Source organism: Mizuhopecten yessoensis, unplaced genomic scaffold, assembly GCF_002113885.1.
Source record: "Mizuhopecten yessoensis strain PY_sf001 unplaced genomic scaffold, ASM211388v2 scaffold8361, whole genome shotgun sequence".
Lineage (NCBI taxonomy): Eukaryota > Metazoa > Mollusca > Bivalvia > Pectinida > Pectinidae > Mizuhopecten > Mizuhopecten yessoensis.
The window spans coordinates 1,144,009-1,164,144 of NW_018407509.1; the positions used below are offsets into that span (position 1 = coordinate 1,144,009).

General features: G+C 34.8%; 1 protein-coding gene across 5 annotated transcripts in view; it reads left to right on the forward strand.

Annotated features, from left to right (window-relative positions):
* Positions 1 to 20,136, forward strand: part of LOC110455672 (unconventional myosin-XV-like) — a 125,171-nt gene that overhangs the window by 21,623 nt on the left and 83,412 nt on the right. For all 5 annotated transcript variants that reach the window (XM_021505938.1, XM_021505934.1, XM_021505937.1 and 2 more), the window contains exons 2-3: positions 9,341 to 9,455; positions 17,523 to 17,602. In XM_021505938.1, coding sequence (XP_021361613.1) covers positions 17,553 to 17,602 — 50 coding nt within the window. In that variant the 5' untranslated portion in view covers positions 9,341 to 9,455; positions 17,523 to 17,552. The remainder of the gene's footprint in view (positions 1 to 9,340; positions 9,456 to 17,522; positions 17,603 to 20,136) is intronic.

Sequence of the window (20,136 nt, forward strand, 5' to 3'; positions counted from 1 at the left end):
AGCATATGTAGACAGTACGGCTGTTCATTTAAAACGAATAAATACATAATGAATCGACTGCCTTTTCAATACTGAATTATGATAATTTAATTTGGAAGTTAATGGTTGCAAAACTGTAATTTCCTCCGGAAACCATTAAGCTGAAGACACTAGTCATGATATAGAGAAGATAAGAAAATAATGACAAGTATACATGAGGTCATGATGAGTACAGGGTCATGATGAGGTCGAGGTCATGTTGAGGACGAGGTCATGATGAGTACAAGATAATGATGAGTATGAGGTCATGATGAGTACAATGTCATGTTGAGTACAATGTCATGTTGTGTATGAGGTCATGATGAGTACAAGGTCATGATGTGTATGAGGTTATGATAAGTACAATGTCATAATGTGTATGAGGTTATGATGAGTACGAGGGCATGATGTGTATGAGGTTATGATGTGTATGAGGTCATGATGAGTACAAGAAAATGATGAGTACAAGGTCATGACGAGTACAGGGTCATGATGTGTATGAGGTCAAGATGAGTACAAGATCATGATGAGTATGAGGTCATCATGAGTACAGGGTCATGATGAGTATGGGGTCAAGATGAGTACAAAATGATGAGTATGAGGTCAAGATGAGTACAAGATCATGATGTGTATGAGGTCAAGATGAGTACAAGATCATGATGTGTATGAAGTCAAGATGAGCACAAGATCATGATGAGTATGAGGTCATCATGAGTACAGGGTAATGATGAGTATGAGGTCATGATGTGTATGAGGTTATGATGAGTACAGGGTCATGATGAGTACAATGTCATGTTGAGTACAATGTCATGTTGTGTATGAGGTCATGATGAGTACAAGGTCATGATGTGTATGAGGTTATGATAAGTACAATGTCATAATGTGTATGAGGTTATGATGAGTACGAGGTCATGATGTGTATGAGGTTATGATGAATACGAGGTCATGATGAGTATGAGGTTATGATAAGTACAATGTCATGATATGTATGAGGTTATGATGAGAACGAGGTCATGATGAGTAAAGGGTCATGATGTGTATGAGGTCAAGATGAGTACAAGATCATGATGAGTATGAGGTCATCATGAGTACAGGGTCATGATGAGTATGAGGTCAAGATGAGTACAAGATCATGATGAGTACAGGGTCATGATGAGTATGAGGTCATGATGTGTATGAGGTCATGATGTGTATGAGGTCATGATGAGTACAGGGTCATGATGAGTACACGGTCTTGATGTGTATGAGGTCATGACGAGTTCAGGGTCATGATGTGTATGAGGTCATGATGAGTATGAGGTCATGATGAGTACAATGTCATGTTGAGTACGAGGTCATGATGAGTACAGGGTCATGATGAGTACAATGTCATGTTGAGTACGAGGTCATGATGAGTACAGGGTTATGATGAGTACAATGTCATGATGTGTATGAGGTCATGATGTGTATGAGGTTATGATGAGTGCAGGGTCATGAAGAGGACAATGTCATGTTGAGTACAGGGTCATGTTGAGTATGAGGTCATGATGAGTACAAGGTCATGGTGTGTATGAGGTTATGATGAGTACAATGTCATAATGTGTATGAGGTTATGATGAGTACGAGGGCATGGTGTGTATGAGGTTATGATGTGTATGAGGTCATGATGAGTACAGGGTCATGATGAGTATGAGGTCATGATGTGTATAAGGTCATGATGAGTACAAGATCATGATGAGTATGAGGTCATGATGTGTATGAGGTTATGATGAGTATGAGGTTATGATGAGTATAGGCTAATGATGAGTACACGGTCTTGATGTGTATGAGGTCATGATGAGTACGAGGTTATGATTAGTATGAGGTCATGATGCACGAGTAATACAAGGTCAAATAAGTACAATGGTTTTATGAGTTGCTTCTGTGCTGAAATAAAATCATCTTGTATATCTTTTTAACAAAAATATTCTGCAGGGGTCCAACATTAGTCGCCTCTTACGATCATGCAGTGGGATACAGCAGGCCTTTTCTCCCCAAACCTGCATGGGTTGAATGCAATATGTTTTGATAGCCTACAATTTGTAAAAGTGAATTGGGATTGAAAAAGTTAAGTCTTGAAATGAGCTCAAGGTTATTATGAATGCAGTGTTCAAGTTTAATATTTGGTAAAAAATAATATGAATATGGCGATATGTCTTTGAGAGTCTTTGATTACATTTTATTGTAACCGATATTAAAATTAATAGTCTTCTAAGTCCTCCTTGCATTTAGCTTCAGCTTTAGTAATAAGATCAAATGTAGTTGATAGCCATGAAGTATTTCTAGTTTTTAAACTTTTCAACATCATGCATGTTTGAGTTTAGAGAGTATAGTTCCTCAAATGTGAAAAGAAACAAAAGAAATACTTTTAATTATGTTTATGTTTAGAAATCACATTTTTGACTTCTAATATTACATGAATGATTCATGATAAGCGAAAAATGTAAATTTAAAATATTTTCAACAGTTTAGGTTGAAACTTGAGGATGTTCAGGTAAAAGGCACTCTCACAAAAAAAAGAAATTTGTGTAACTGGATAGAGTGGTCTTCCATACTGTTGAGCTATACGAAAAGCATTAAAGCAGGTGCCTGGATTTAATTGAGGAATCGTACGTCCTTTGGACGAATATAACATATTATTACTCTGCAATAAAATGGACAAAAGTTAGATAATTTAATAGGAAGAGGGAGACTATTTTCAGGAATGAAGCTTTCCTGTAAAATCTGTTTTACGTAAAGCAGGAATAAATTATGGTTATATACATGGTTTATAGCCCACCCTTGGTTCTATTTGATAGGTAAACTGAGGTATTGGTATAACTGAACAGTAAGCAAGTAAGATATTCATACTTCATACATGTCTAATGATGTACAAAGTAATGGCAGGTTTGATTATTTGTTTTAAGGAGGGGTGGGAGTGGGGGTTGAGGGAGATTGTCTTTGAAAATTGAATCAAATGCTATGAATAAATTATACTTATATTAAGTTCGAGCTCTAAGTGGGCAGTAGTTTATACCACAGATAACTGTTCTCTGTCTACTGACCTGAAAATCTTGTTTAAGTCTATCTAGCTGTATGAATGTGTACCACTATACTGGAAAGTATTTCTGTGATGGACTGGCATCCTTTTAGGAAGGAGTCATAAAATCTCTTCACACCCAAGAAACTGTGTTAATCTTGCGTTGAAAGGGGCAGCAGTTTAGGCTAGGAAAGTCATGTGATCAGGCTGAATATTTTTCATGGAAATAGAGAGATTCATTTCTGCAATTTGTGAAACAGCCCAGGTGATGATGTTGTGATAAAAATGTATTCAGTAACAGCTAAACAGTTGTTAATTGCGCCTTCTTACTCACTGGCTAGCAACGCATATGTCGCCCAATGTACATTTCAACAAAAGTAATCGCTTACATAATGTCCATTTCAAGAAAAGACATGTGATTTAGATGTGGCAGGGCATCGAAAGGTGAGGTTTCCACGGCAACAACATGTATTTGCTTATCACAGGAAATGTTGTTAAGACGTTTGATTAATTGAGGGTTTCATTTTACTCACCTTTAAGAAACATTAAACACACCTACAGTTTTTTTTGTACATGTGTGACTCACAGTTTTATTTGACATGTAAATAGCGTGGTATAATTTATATGTATAAATATTTAGGTATGTATAAATTATGTTTCTTATTCGAAATCTGACGTGAAAATCTTGGATTATTTTAGGTGAGCAACAGCAAGTAAACAAAAATTGTAAAGCAATTCAATCGAAATAAAAAATATTTATTTCTGTACAAGCTAAGAGTTCTTTGATCGCATACATTAACTACTTCTGCGAAAATCAGAAATCATTATTCGTACCTGGTTGGATATAGTTGGGGGCTGTCCTGTTTTGTGATGGGATTACGCCATCAGCATTTTGATAGTACGGTAAAATTGAATTATAATGGATTAAAAAGCATTCCCTATACACTAAGTGTTGCATTGAGACGATCAATTTTACTTAGAAGCAATCTAATGACTTAAATTAGCATCCCTTTTCAACCAGCTGGGCTATGGCTAAAGAATATACACAACTTTTCTAAGATAAATACCTTTATGTACATAATATTTATTCAACATATTTGACCAAATAAGTTTCAAGGACATTTTTAAAAATTGTGATTGCAGTTTCGGGTACTATTAGGAATGATTTATTTTAAGCCTGAAGGTCCAGAAAGTTTACTTAATTTGGTTTTTTGAAACAATCATCCAGCATTGCCTTGCTTTGTGGTCTGCTAATGTGTTTTCTGACATGGCTGATATATTTCCCTATCAAATCTAAGGATTAAAAATATTTTGTAGAATAATTATGTCTATGAAATTCGCACAGAAGTGGGGGGGGGGATTTATAAAAACATAGGCAGCGATACGGTCAAATACAGTGTACCGTACTTGCCATGATTAGCATCCCTCCTCTTTTATCAGCACGTATAATGAATTATTAAAGCACCGCTCTTTCCCAAAAAAACTACAATTCTTGCAGTCTCCTTGAGTTTAACAACATTTCGTATTTAATACACACATTTTGTCCAATGATTTTGAAATTCTCCCAGGATATGTGTCCGACAGTTTTGTTACCATTACAGCAACTGACACAATCAAAGTATTGTTATCTTAAGCCAATTTTTCAAGTACCCTGGTTGCTAATCAAGGCGAATATGGTATATGTGTAAAATCAACTCATGTACCATTGTTTTTCAAAATTAGTAAACAAAAATCGAATGTAAACATTTCATTTTTTAAAGATAATGAATTACTTAACATAAACAAACAAAACACAAATTAAGTTTAACAAATGATACTTGATATAAAAAATGACAGTTTGTTTTAAAAAGGTAATAATACGTAGGAATCATTTTGCTTGGCACAAACACAACTGTGATATCTTTTCGTATTTGATCGAGTAATAGATTACAGGTGAATCATAGGTACAAATCGAGAGTTGAATTATATTTGTTCGCAATATAGGTTTGTATAATGTCGAGAGGTGTATTTGGACTAAATTGTCCGGAAACACAAGGTGCTTGATGGGATATAAAGATAGCTACACCTTGTCCAGCAACTATTTCAATATCTTTATAAGTACAGACACATCTTTTCTGGGTTAAAACTCACATCGATAGCTAGATATTGCTTCCACATTGCGTAAAATGCAGTGAAACGAACTCAAGTGGAGACAATTATATTTTTCCATTCTTCTCAACCGTGTAGGTTATAAATGTTCATGTGTATGATTTCTGAACATGTGTTTAGTCCGACGATTCATGCCTAACAACGTTAACCCGTATAGCTAGTTAAATCAGACATTTGTCATGTTTAATAAATCAAGTTGAACAGGTCTGTATTTGTCAATGCATAGGAGTGCCACAACGATAAAACCGAGAGAAAAAAAAGATTGTTTGCCTTAGAGCTTGTACATTTTAAATTGTTAGTTTTCATAAATATAAATAACTTACCGTATTTTACCGGCAATAAGCCCCATCTCACAAATAAGCCCCCTTCCCACTTTGGTAAATGACCTGGGAACAGGGAGGGTGCCTGCCATTAAGCCCCCCCTTAAAAAAGGACGTTTTGAATATTACCAATTGCTGGACTTCTATCTTTCTGCAGGTGAAAAATGTGAAGTCGTTTGGAGAAAAAAAAACGAAGGTTAAAAAAACATTTACTTGTGTCTGTGTTGTTTCTTTAAAATCTGCATCAACAGGTAGATTTAGGTCGTGTAACACGTACCTTTCAAATTTTACAATACTGATAAAAACAACAATGCAATTATAAAATGACAATTGGTTAATTAGACCGCAGGTACGGTTCAAACAACAGCTTGTGATCATTGATTAGACACTCGTGGTTCTAGACACAACAAACCCCACGCTGAAATCACAATAGCGTCGCTGTGACACATTGAGGAGATTCTAACATGTTGAGTTCCAAGCCGTTTTCAGAGTCTAGTTAATGATTAAANAAAACAGCTTGTGATCATTGATTAGACAATCGTGGTTCTAGACACAACAAACCCCAGGCTGAAATCACAATAGCGTCGCTGTGACACATTGAGGAGATTCTGACATGTTGAGTTCCAAGCCGTTTTCAGAGTCTAGTTAATGATTAAATCATCGATAAAAAAAAAATGAAGAAATAAATCGACTCAAAATGTATCAATGTCAATGTCCAATTCGACCTCACCTGCAGACGATATATGTGCCTCGGTCTGCCGATATTTTCCTGTTTGCATAGGGCACAAAGCCGTTCATTGGAAAGTTACATATTATGTTACACTGAAGTATTTCCACATCAACCATGTCAAACTCTTTAAAACCTTCATTATCATCGTAGGTGACGCTGGAGAATAAATGTTTACCATCATATTCATCGCTTCAATCTACACGTCCGCCATTTTTATGACTTTTTCTTCTGATTTGAAATATCTCTCGCACACCTTTGGTCATTACTAGGGTACACTGCCGGGAATATCGAAAGTAATGACAAAACAACCAATCAGAAGCCTTCTACTATACACGTTCAGGTTTGGTATAGCAACAACCCAACTTCACACTTCCTGGCTACCGATCAAAACCTACAGACTGAGAAAAGGCATATGCAGTGCGTAGCACTGACGACCCGACTTTTCAAAACGGCATATGCCGTGCGTAGCAGCCTAAGGGTTAATAAACATGAAATTTTATTTTTGTCTCCTGGTTATTTGTACAACATGAACTTTTTTATGTTGAAATATTTACGGGACACTCAACAGTAGAGGTGAGATAAAATCCAAGACGGCTGACCATGTTGAAATTATGTGAACAGGGGGGTTGCTCGCAATTAAGCCCCCCCCCCCCACACACACACACTTTTGGCCCATCTTTTTTCTCAGTAGGGTGGGGGGGCTTATTGCCGGTAAAATACCGTACCTGAAAGACAAAGTTAGAAACAAAATCACATGGGTAGATTTCGGAAACATTTCACTGCTAAAAAAATGTTTTTAAATATATCGTTAATAACAAACCTGAAAGATAAGAGGTTGAGAAAGTTGTGACAAATTGCGAACTAGAGTTCGGGAACACTTGAAAACTGAAAAAAATGTTGTTTATAAATTTCAGCATTTAAGGTTTTATGCTTGTGTTTCAAGGAGAAAAATTTTTCAAATGTTTGACAGAGGAGACATGTTTTTTTTTTGTTTTTTTTTAAATTGTTTGGATTGGCAAAGCAGTTAGGACACAACAAACGGATTTTAGAAGTATTCATAGATACCCTACTTTTGATTTTGGCCTGACTTGTGTATATCGAGATGACATGCACAAAACTTTTGTAAACTAAACGTCATTCTTTGGTCTACTGGCCATATATAGATTGCATTATCCGAGCTCCTTTAATTTGTGTTCATTGAAGAGTTCCAAAATCCTCCCCTATCACTGAAGAGCTCCAAATCTTCTTCAGGTACTTGCATGAATTGAGTCTTAGTGAAACTGGATTTTTCTTTGTCACCTTTGACCTGTTCATGGCAGGGGGAATTTGGCCTTTTAGATATATCTTGCTCATCTTTTTCTTCATCATATTTGCTTATTATCGTAATGAGGTGAAAATCTTAACTGCAATGAAAACAATTGTTTGCTTTTCCTGTTGTTTTTGAAAGCAGGTAATGTCTTGCTGTAAACATCATAGAAATTTGACATGCTCTAAACATGCTTCTATTTATTGTTACTGTATGATGTTGTAATTGCATGCTGCAGTGTTAAGAGTTTTGGAAAATTACGCCTTCAGGAAACGTGCTTTGATCCGGAGTGAAATATGGTTAAATTAGCGAAAAAAATCAAAACATAGGTATTGAAGCAGTCAAATTATAAGGTCAATGATTATGGTAAATTAACAGATTTCCCATAGAACCTGGGCTTACTGTATTACATTTACCCATTATTCCCTAATAAGTGACCCATAGAGCCAAATGTTATATATTAATTGTGTTTCTAAAAAAATACTGCATGGCTCAATGTAACCTGTATTTTGGTTTCCTAAGAGGGCAATGGTGAAACATATCACATTGAGTTTATATTGAGACTACACAGCCTACTATAACCTGCAATATGGTTTCCTAGGTTGCCCATAGAGCCAGCTAGATGTTATACTGAGTTCACAAAGGGCGTGCACAGCTCACTTTAACCCATATCTTGGTTGCCCATGTTGCCCATTGATCCAAATGTTTGATTGGGTTTCCATCAGGCCTGCAAAGCTTACCATAACCTGTATTTGGGTTACCCATGCATAGAGCCAGATATTATATATTTGGGTTCCATAGAGCATGCACAGCTTTAATCTGTATTCTGGCTTTTTTAAGAGATTTTATTGGGTTTCTGTGATATATATTTAGCAAATCATCATGAAGCCATGCATTTACATCACAATTCCTCCTATAGGAACACCAGTCTATCAATAAAAGTACTTCCCAACATGTTTAGTTTCTCATTGGTACAGCTGTGTAGATTGACAAATCAGTAATTATTTTCTTGTTAGAAAACTTATTTTATGATTATATCTTTGCAAGAGAAAATACAAAGCTTAAAATTCATAATTTTCTGAATTGTTCTTATACTCTTAGCAGAATCTGAGTATTGAAATGGGAATGGGATGTGTTCACTTTTTTTAACATTATGTAGGTCTGAATGAAAAGGAACATGAAGCAATGTTATGGAAGTTAAAGATACATTATGATCAGGTTAAGGGTAATTTAAGTAAAGGATGAATTCAGCCTAGTAGTGCTTACTCTGCCTTTTTAGTCGTTTGCTTGGTCATGCTATTGGTACTTTCTAGCACGCTTGGCCTTGTGCCAGGTCTTGCCAAACATTATAATAAAAAAAAACCCAATAATTTGCATATTTACCGACACAATATCATTTTCCTCATTTCTGTGATTTACATTTCTGCAGTTGATTGAAGTTTGTTATTGTATTGTAATATCATCTTTGGTATTTGCATGTGAAAAATTTAATTAAAAAATTATAATAATTTAATTAAATTTGACCTAGAATACAATATTCACTTCCTTTATGGTTGTTCATGGTGCAAGAAGTTGGGTAAGGGGGTTTGATTGGGGCAGGATTTTGGGGAGGAGGGGAGGGGTTAATGTGCATTCACTTGAATGAAATGTTTATTTATTCTTTACATGTAATGAATTCTTGTTGAAATAGACAAAAAAAAAAAATCAGAATTCAGTTAAAGGCAATTCAAAATAGTGATTTGATGGAAGCAAATTTTAATTTGAGGTTTTGTTTTTTTCAGTTTTGAAGATGTGACCTTCAAATTCCTTGTCAAAATGACAGAAAAAGCAGAAAATAATTTCCAGGGATGTACTTCTGGTTTACGTTGTTTCTGAGTGAATATACACTGTACAGAGGTAAGTATCACCATGCCATGTGTTTATTGATCACAAAAATGAATGTTGTATTTGACCTAATAATTACACCTCCACCTTTAATTACAATATTTATCCTGCAAAAAGCCCAGGAGGCCAACACATAATCTCTTGACTCAAAGTAAGGGTGGGCTTAACTCATTCACCCCTGAAATTTCATAATGCACTATTCCAACCTTTGAATTGGAAGAGTTCAAATGCGTCTTTGGGGTGAACAAGTTAATAATGAACAACGAGATAGCATTTGTTGACATTTCTACTCAACTGATTGGCGATTCTCTGGCATAGGAATTTGGCTAAACTTTCTTTGTTAATGGTTACCTATTTAATAATACTTTTCACATAAGCTCAGGTAACAACACATTATGTATCAAATGTATCTTTTATTAATGTTTGACATAAATAAATTTGTTGATCGTCATTTGTCTTAGAGTTCCATGTACCAAGGGAGATAATCCAAGATGGCGGTCTCTCAGAATCGTCGATCTTTTCCTGAAAAAAACTTGAAATTTTCTATACCTGTGTATTTTACGCACCCCCCACTTTGGGTATTAAATTTCTGAAAAAAAGTGCGCAAATTACATGGGTTTTTACGGTAAACATGGTTAGGGAGATTATTACGGGACAGTGTTTTGAACCCGATAATCACAACCCAAACTGTTTCTTTTTGAGAAAAAAAGAACTTTTGATTAAGGGTCACTTTGTCTGACCTACTGTATGCAAGACAATGCAATAGTTTTTGGAAGCATTTCTACTGAGTTGCAATAAATATGGGTGGGCTTATTACCAGGCATGGGCTTATTACCAGGCATGGGCTTACTGCTGGATAAATACAGTAACAGAGGATCTAAATTTTGCTTTAAGATAGATCAGGTATATATAATATCTGATTGCATGTTAATGATGTTCAAATAATTTGTATATATATAGTGCAAATTATGAACGATATTTGCAACTGTTTATTTCAAACAGATGTGATTCAGAGAGTTGCAAATTTTTTGTTTTCAAGGATGTTTGAACATTAATTTGCGAAGTTGAAGGGAATAACAGGTGTCCGATTTGTTACAGATATTGACGCTGTGGGAAGTGAGAGAGAAATGTTTTCAGCTACGGAGGTGATTTATTAGCGATCACCTATAGCGTTGTACAATCACTATATAATGGCAAATCAATAGATATTTACCGGATATAAAACTGTCAAAATGTTCGTAACTCGGTGGCAGGGCCAGAGGATATTCAGAGGTATAGTTGTGAAAGAACTCGGTAAAATATCAGAATATTGTTTTATAACGCCAATATACAGACATAAAAGTAGAAATGTATAGCATTATTATATGTATATATCAGAAAGATTTTTTCTTGTAACGTAAGTTTACCACTTCAAAACACGGACATAATGTAGGTCTATATATTCCGTGGTACACTTTTTATTAGGTTAAACGGAATGAAAAGTATAGGTTGTGTTACACGGACGCGTAACATAGATGTTATGCGAGTAATTGACAGTTTTATCTCTGCCGTCGCAATAAAAATACAATCAGATATGGCAATATTACCAAAATATCAGCAATTTGCATGATAAGATGGAAATTGTTCAGCAAATATGATATTGGATATGGAAGGAGAAAAATAATTTTACAGCATAATTTGTTGAAATTTGGCCACTTAAAGTTCTTTGATGTTGTCCAATTACACACAGGTGTCGTGAACTTTTTGACAGGTACATCGCGTTAACTGTTTGAAATAACTCGATTTCTGGTGAATAAGGCTTTTTTAGTGTAAGCTTGAGGGATATAGCAAGTTTCCGGTTCCCTGAAACTAGGACTATTTTCCAAGGGAAGGGAAACACATGCACATACACATAAAAGAGAAATATTCCATGCCATAAGTTCCAAAAGCCTATCTAATCTTCCAATTATGACTTGCAATTGATAACAAAAAGAAAGGTTAAGTCGACACAAAAAACGGCTGTCAGGGAGTTAGTCTGCAGAGGTGTTTTGTTTAAACAACTATTTTGATCAGAGGTCAAGGGTTCAAACCAGGGTTCTTATATTTGTACTCTCAGAACAAAAAGTAAAAGTTTCCGATTAATGATTACTGATTTTGGCAGTAGTGTGGGAATCCTTTACCCTTTCACCCCTATGCAACTTTAGTAAACTCTACCATGTATTGATCTGGATGAGTCCATTATGGGGTACAGTGGTGAAAGGCTTAACATTGAATTGCTTATTGTTGATTGCAACTGTGTATTGTTAAACGTGTCAATAGCTATTAAACACATAAATAAAATCTCCCTATAATTTCATTTCCTCCGATAATAATAATAAATACCTCAAATTTGAAATCATTGGTGTATCATGTTTCTTAATGTACATATGTAGGATCAATTATGAAATTTATACTCTTCAACGTAATATAAGCACAAAGTGAAAATCAATGGTTTGTATTTGTTTATTACAAAAATACAATAATTTAGTTGTTTTTTCAGTGTTGGGGGGATATTTATGTTCTATGCATTTAAAAAAGAAGCTTGCACTACACAAACTATAGTCGAGTTTCAAAACGCTATTGAGTAATTTGTACGGTAATGAATGTAATCTATTTTCTTATCGGGTCAAGAAAATTACAACCTTAGCAATTGAAAATATCAATAGTGGTTCAAGTATTGGCCTATCGTTAGACGAACCTGTCGTAAGGGAAGTCCGAGTTTTAATGTCAATGAAAAGCTGCATAAGGCTTTTGTCGGGAGATTATGCAGAATAATTACAGGATGATAAGGAGATTAGGTATCGGACAGGTATTTACAGGTAGATTGTGTACAGGTATGTACGCGAGAAGTGTGCTCTGTGTGTGTATATGTGTGTGTTTTAAGTATATAAATATCAATTTAATGGGGACATTTCCACTTAGAATGTCTGTTAATTTTAACAATTAATGTAGCATTTTAATGAATAATGCTTTTACACATATTTTCAAAAGGAATTTTTCTAAAACTTGATATATCTTTTTTATAAAATTAATGTTAATTATGTCATTTTCAAAAGGAATTTTTCTAAAACTTGAAATTACTTGTAAAATTTCTATAGGAATCTCTATTTTTTTTATTTTTTTTTATAAAATTAATATTAATTATGTCATTTAATGTAATTAATCTTAATTAGAAAACAGTTACATTTATTTGTATATTTACGGTAATATTAATGTGCAAGGCAGTGAGGGAGGGATGAAGTGATTATTGAAAAGGTTAAATTGGAAATATTACAGGTTCAGGAGTTAGAGAAAATGTGAAGAATTAGTTATTGAAATGGGTCTCAAGGGTTTGTAGTAAGGGGTTTGCATGGTGTTTTGGGGGTTTGAGCAGCGGGAATGGAGAAGAAAATCAAAGCAACTGATATGGACAAATGATAGTTAGTTGTGATTTATGTATTTTAGGGCTGAGAGGTGATGTGAAGAAAAGTAGAAATATTTCTAAGGTTGAACCAAAAATGTTGAATAGGTTAATTGATATGTTTGAGGAGGGTAGGGTTTGGGGACAAACATTTCTATCAAAACGGGTTTGTATGGGGCTATTGAGGGTAAAAGAAAAGGTAAACAGATACTTATAAGGATGGGGTGTGTGTAGGGGGTTAGATATTTGGGCTGGGATAATTACGGTAGATTAAATTATTGATAATGGATATGTATATTGGTTAGATGTTTGGTGTAGGGAAAGGGAGGATAGGTAAAAAAGTTATGTTGATAACAATCAAAAGAGGGTTAAGTGTTCGGGGTTACGATGGAGGTGACGATTTCAGTTGTTCATCAAAATGGAAGGTTGAAAAGAAGGGTGATACTTGGGATTTGTCAGGGAATCTGTGTTTGGATGGAGGATAATGAAGTGTAGAATTTTAAATTGATATCAGTCAAAATGTTGTCTTTCTGCAATTTGTAGGGGATGTTATGGGATGAGGGATTTTATTATTCAAAAGTCACCAGAAGTTGATGAATCTTCATAATAATCAGTTATATCTGATAGAAAGGTTTTTTAACACACACCCATTTTTATATTTTTTGAAGAGTATGTACAATGCACTTATTTATTGTGATACAGTGTTTGAAAACTATAGGCCCTATAGCTGTTTAGAGGTCCAACACGAGTTGACCTTTGAACTCTGGAGACTCGGACCTACATTTTACCATTATGTTTTGGGTTTGACTGCTGACAGGTGGTCTAGACCTCAGAGGACTTGTTGCAAGTGGATATTTAAATAAGCTTAAGGGGAAACTTCTTTACATATATACCATGTGAAATGCTCATATTTTGGCTAGTAAGGTAAATCTTTCCAGCAGGAACCTCTGCATTCTGACCATCTATTGTGAAACATTTGTACAGTATAATGTGAAAACCTGTATAAACCAGACCATAATAGATCTAGATATCATTGTAACCTGTGTTATCAGGAAACCTGTTTATTATAGACAAAACTTTCGATTTCCTTTTGATCGAAACCTAGCTGGCTCTTATCATTTGACCTCATGACATCCTTTAGTATCCTATGTGTGAAAAAGATGGTTTGTCTGTCTTCAGAAATCTGACTTTGCAGACACACTACCATATCTGGTGTATTGCTTAAAGAGTTTTCCTGCTAAAGGTCATACGCACTACTTAACACTTTAAAAATCTGATTCTGTATGTTAGAGTTAAGGTTATATGCTACCTACACATTATACCTGTGATTTGTGTTAGAGTTAAGGTTGTATACTACCTTACACATTATATCTGTGATTTGTGTTAGAGTTAAGGTTATATGCTACCTTACACATTATATCTGTGATTTGTGTTAGCATTAAGGTTATATATATGCTATCTTACACATTATATCTGTGATTTGTGTTAGAGTTAAGGTTGTATACTACCTTACACATTATAACTGTGATTTGTGTTAGAGTTAAGGTTATATACTACCTTACACATTATATCTGAGATTTGTGTTAGCATTAAGGTTATATATATGCTATCTTACACATTATATCTGTGATTTGTGTTTGCATTAAGGTTATATCCTACCTTACACATTATATCTGTGATTTGTGTTAGCATTAAGGTTATATCCTACCTTACACATTATACCTGTTATTTGTGTTAGAGTTAAGGGTATATGCTACCTTACACATTATACCTGTTATTTGTGTTAGAGTAAAGGGTATATGCTACCTTACATATTGTACCTGTTGTGTTTGAGGTAAGGTTATATGCTACATTTTACAGTATACCTGTGTAATAAGACTTAACTTTATATGCTACTCTATGTAGTAAAACTGTAGTTTATGTAAGAGTTATTTCCCCTAAAAATACTTCTCTGAACAAAATGTTTTTTGTTATCATAAAACTTTAAGTTCCTTTAATGCCAGTATACCTTACAAATGTGTTCTCATATAATCATTAATAGCTCAAATATACATTCACAAATAGACAATTGAAAGTTTTCTCTGTTTAGAGCTCTTTAGGAATGGAGGTGCATGGCAGTGTAAGGTAGTTAAGGTCCTTAAAAGCTTTTAAATCCACATTCTTGTTTTAACAGAAAAAATGTTTATTGCGGAAAGAATGCAGTAAATTTTATGGAGGTAAAACTCACACTTAAAACATTTTTTGCTGTGACACAAGAAAAATTGCTTAAGGGGCACTGGGAACGAGATAAAATCTTCAAACATATTTTTCTACAATCTCTACAGGCGAAACGAACATCAATTGTGTTTGTGCCGTTTAAGGAAGAATTGCCTTACGGATACCTTATTGGCTGGTTAATCATTTGGAACTGATGAGAGAGTCTGAACAGGTCGTCTTTTCCTCAATACCTACAAAGTAAAATATCAAAATCTACCTGTGGAAGGTATTCGGTACCCGGTTGAGTGTACAAAAGCGTCATGGTCGTTGACAGAAAAAGGGGGCCTGATGATTTGATGGTAACACGCCAGCGTTCGTGTTAGTATATATTTCAACGTCTGAAGACTAAAGTTTGTTTCACGTTCTTTAAGAATGTGCCAGTTTACGTATGAATTGACGGTGTTAAAACTCAGCTGTCCATATGGCTAATGTCACTCAATCTACATTAAAGATCACCGGTTCAGACTTAAATCATCGTGTTTGTAAATATTTACGCTCATGCAATTCAAATTGTCGGCACAAACACTCGTTTAACTGTTTAAAAAAGATGCCTCGGGGCAAAATTGCTTGATGCTTTTCAACAATTCCACACTGAATATACACATGTTTTATTCATTTCCAAACTCGTAATCCAATAATTCAACTCCCAAGTTTTTTAAACATCAGTCCGTCAATCCAAGATTATGAATGAAAATTCAACCTCTGACCTTTTCAACACAACCGCCTGTCTTTGAAAGGGCCATAACTGTAGCCTCGTAAATGTCCATTCTTACCGAACTGGTATGGAAATTAATTAATGTTTTGGCCGTAAATTATAAGTTTGCTGTTGTTGATGCTGTATAGTTACTGTCATCAAATGTCAACTGTCCATTTGTCACGCTATTGTGTTGGACGAAGCTCGCCCCGTACCATGATCACTGGGCCACTAACACAAACAGCTGTCACATTGTAAAACATTTATTGAGATGCTGTAGGTATATTAAAGTCAGTGTTATTCTATGTTATTCTTTTTCATATCTGTGTTAATTAGTCATTAATCCTCAGAAATCGTGCATCACAATCAATCTCTTCTCGTCTGTGAGATGTTTACTTTCACTTTTATTGAGAACAGTCTACCTAGCTGTATTGATTAGTACCTACATTTAAGGAAGTATATATATAATGCTAAATCTCATATTTATCATACAGATAAACCTGCTCATGGGACCACTTCCATTAAGACACCACTTTTAATTATCTCAATTGGTGATTTCTTTGCAATCTAAACCTGTACTAAGAGACCACGTTTTATTTACTTTCCCATGGGTGGTCCCTTTATACAGGTTTGACAGTGTATGTAATGGGGAGGATTTAAAGATTGTTTTTCCTCACTTGCGTCACCATATAACGTAAACTGACACAATTTGAAAAAACAAAAACAAAATTAAGATAATTAAAGCAACGAAAAAACGTCATCATTTTTTGCCATTATTGTGAATTGATGTCATAAATAATGAAAATGTTGCATCATAAATTGACGGGCAGAAATTTGTGCATGATACATAAATTAAATTCCACGTCAATAGAAGCGCAGCATTTAATTAATCAATCTTTGTTTACCTTTTAAGTTTTAACAAAACATTAAAAAGTGCACATTAAACATAAGACATATAACCAAACTGTGTCGCTATGATGTTAGAAGCCATTTATGGGCGGACATTTTTGTGTCAGTTTCCCTTCCAGCAGATATGTCAAATTGTCTTATTTTTTGAAAACTTTCTTCAAATTATTGATACAAACATTGTTGATGGAATATCATTTCAATTTAATAACCAAGTGCTGGCAGTACGGTTTATCTGTGTCTGAAAATGTTTGGTAAGTTTGAATAATTCTCGAAATAAAGAGGGATCGATTGTCTGTTTCATCCCAGAAGGTGTGATATTTTATGGATTTCAGCGTAAATCCTCTTTGTTTAGTTCAGATGAACTTGTCTCAAGTATACCGTATTTTTCAAACAAATTGAATTTTGCTGTATTTCAGCTCTTTCCTTCGCCTCTGCAATTCCTACTTTTAAAAAGAAAACCCTTTATGTGAAAATCAAAGAATACAAACAAAAAAAATAAAAATGGGAGAGAAATAAAAAAATTAAGAAAATTATTGAAAGTATGAATTAACCATGGGGAAGTATTAGTAAGTAAATGGATCACAAAATTAGATAGTGATTTCGTTTTATTATTTCTTTATGAAGACGTTATTTTCACTTTTTAGATTTCTTTTGAAATAGAGGTTCTTGTATTAAAGTAATATACATGTAACACATATCCTTAAGACAACATGTTTTTTTATTTAATTTTCAAACTTATGAAAAACAAGCAATGCTGTTCCTTGGGTAGAATGATATAAATAAATAAATCTTATCTTTGTAGACTGAGTTGCTTGGAAAACCAGAAACCAAGATGGAGGACGAACAAAATGAGAAGGGTGTGGAGGATATGATTAACCTCAGGTAAACAATTTGTTTCTTATGATTCTATTTTCTGTGGTATTCTTGTATATTTATTCATCATTTTTGTCTCACCACTACGAAGTGGAAGCGAGACTAACTATAATTATGGTGTTGGTCTCCCGGCAACGGTGGCGTCAACATTAAGTTTTTGCTTTTAAGTTAGTTTCACTGAAAGTGCTAGATCAACCAAACTTGGACCATAGATGCATCTAAGGTAGAACATTTCAACCCATGCATCAAATTCTGGATGTGACCTACATTTCATGGTCCATTGACTTTGTCAGCATCTCCATCAACATTACGTTTTTGCGTCTAAGTTAGTTTCTCTGATATATTTGCATAGATGGTCAAAATGGGGCATAGGTGAGACATATCAACCTGAATGGCTTGTTTTTTTTTTTTATTGTGCAGGGTTTTGATTGTAAGCAATCATATCTTTCATTGTATAACTCGTGTGCTGTGTAGGGAAAATGTTTATTTGAATCGTAAATTACGGAGAATTCATTTTAATGTAAAACCACAACATATGGACTGGTGCTGTTATTACCATAATACGACTATCCAGGGAAGGTTTCTTGGCCAGAAGGTCTTAAGAATTTCAGAGGAAGTCCAAGGAATGGTCTAAGTAGTCGGGATTAGTGTAATCTAGGCCTGGTATCTAATGTCTACCGCAGATAAGACCGGAGAATCTTTAGATCGGGTAAAGAAATGGATTCTCTGGGTTTGTTCCAAAATTGATCTTGAATTTACAATGAAGAAATGTCTATTTTAACACATTACAGCAATTTTTTTTTTAAATGCTAAGAAATATGGGTGTGGGGCCAGATCAATAGTGCGAGGTTATCGAAGGGAAAATGCGGTATTACCTGACCACAATCTGGTGGCAGGGATCAGATATAGGAATGTATAGTGTGTTTCATACTGGGTTTTGGCATGTAAGGTCACCACCCTTTAATATCTCTGTGTCCAGTTTGATCGATTTTATGGTCAGTTTAAAGACGTAGGACATTTACCAGTGGCTAACCATTGTGTGTCTTATATAATACGGAGAAAATAAGGACTACCCATTTAGATAATGTCAGCTTTGAAATGGCTATATCCCAAGCCTGGGAGATTTAAAAGAAATTTGCTGGAACTTATAATAACCCTTTCACCACTGTAGACCATAATGGACTCAACCAGATCAATGCATGGTAGAGTTTACAAAAGCTGCATAGGGGTGAAAGGGTTAAATCTTTAACTTTTAAAGCAAATCTGAAATAATTTTTGAAATAATTTAAAAAAAAAAGAGTTTTTAAATATGATAATAATATCTCAAAGTTTGTTGTAAATTTGTTTACAGACCAAAAGACAAAATAATTTCACTCAAAATTTTAGGAATGAGTTTAAGCTTATTGGTGTTCAGTGCTTTTAGACGTTACATGTATGATACTGATTGTTTCTGTCTACCTAGCTGTACAAAAGAATATCACTTTGGTGGGAAGTAACCCCATGCCTAACCGGTGTCCTTCCTTATAGAAGAAGATTGTTTTAGTCAACCTAGCTGTACAAATGGGTATCACTTTGGTGGGAAGTAACCCAAAACCTGACAGGTGTCCTTCCTTATAGGAGAAGATTGTTTTAGTCTGCCTAGATGTACAAATAGGTATCACTTTGGTGGGAAGTAACCCAATGCCTGACTGGTGTCCTTCTGTATAGGAGACAACTGACTGTAAAATTTGTTTTTTGCTACAGACACCAGGTTAAGATAAGGCTTAAAACAGTCTTTTGAATTGGTTCATTTGACAACAAAAATGCTAATTTCAAAAAAACAACTTTTAAGGATGATTAATGCCAGCACATGATAGAGCTTCCATTATGGTCACTTTATTGTCCAGTTCAGGACAATATGTGTCAGTACTAGGTACAGTGGTCAGTTCCTTTGGTGTGTGGACATCAACCTAAACATGAATTGTCCATTATGGTCAGACTGACCGTACCTGTTGAATGGTCAGTGTCCCTAACAAGGTGCACGCGTACAGGTGTGGGTTTTATGTGACTAAGGTAGCGTTATAGGTACGACCTATATTGTCATGTGTCACTCAATCGTGTTTCTGCGACACTGTAATATATTCGCAGGACATAACTTCTGTCGGAACATGATAATAGCTAGGACAAAACACCTGCAACAGACCACCAGACTTCTATAGCATAAGACAACTGAAATATTAAACTGGGGATAATTAATTTCAACACCTGGAATAAACTACTGCAATAGGCTGCACTCTGGGGCTGGTATAAAAAACAAAAAATCACAAAGCCACATTTCCGATGATAGGGCTTGGAAAAAAATACTGCAATAGGCTGCACTAAGGGGCTGGGAAAACTACTGCAATATAGCTACAATATGGGGATTAACTCATTCACCCTTGAAGACAAATTTGAACTCTTCCAATTCAAAGGTTGGAATAGTTCATTATGAAATTTCAGAGGTGAATATAGTTAAACAATGGAAATAGGTCAGATTAGGAGGTTTAAACAATGGAACTATAGGC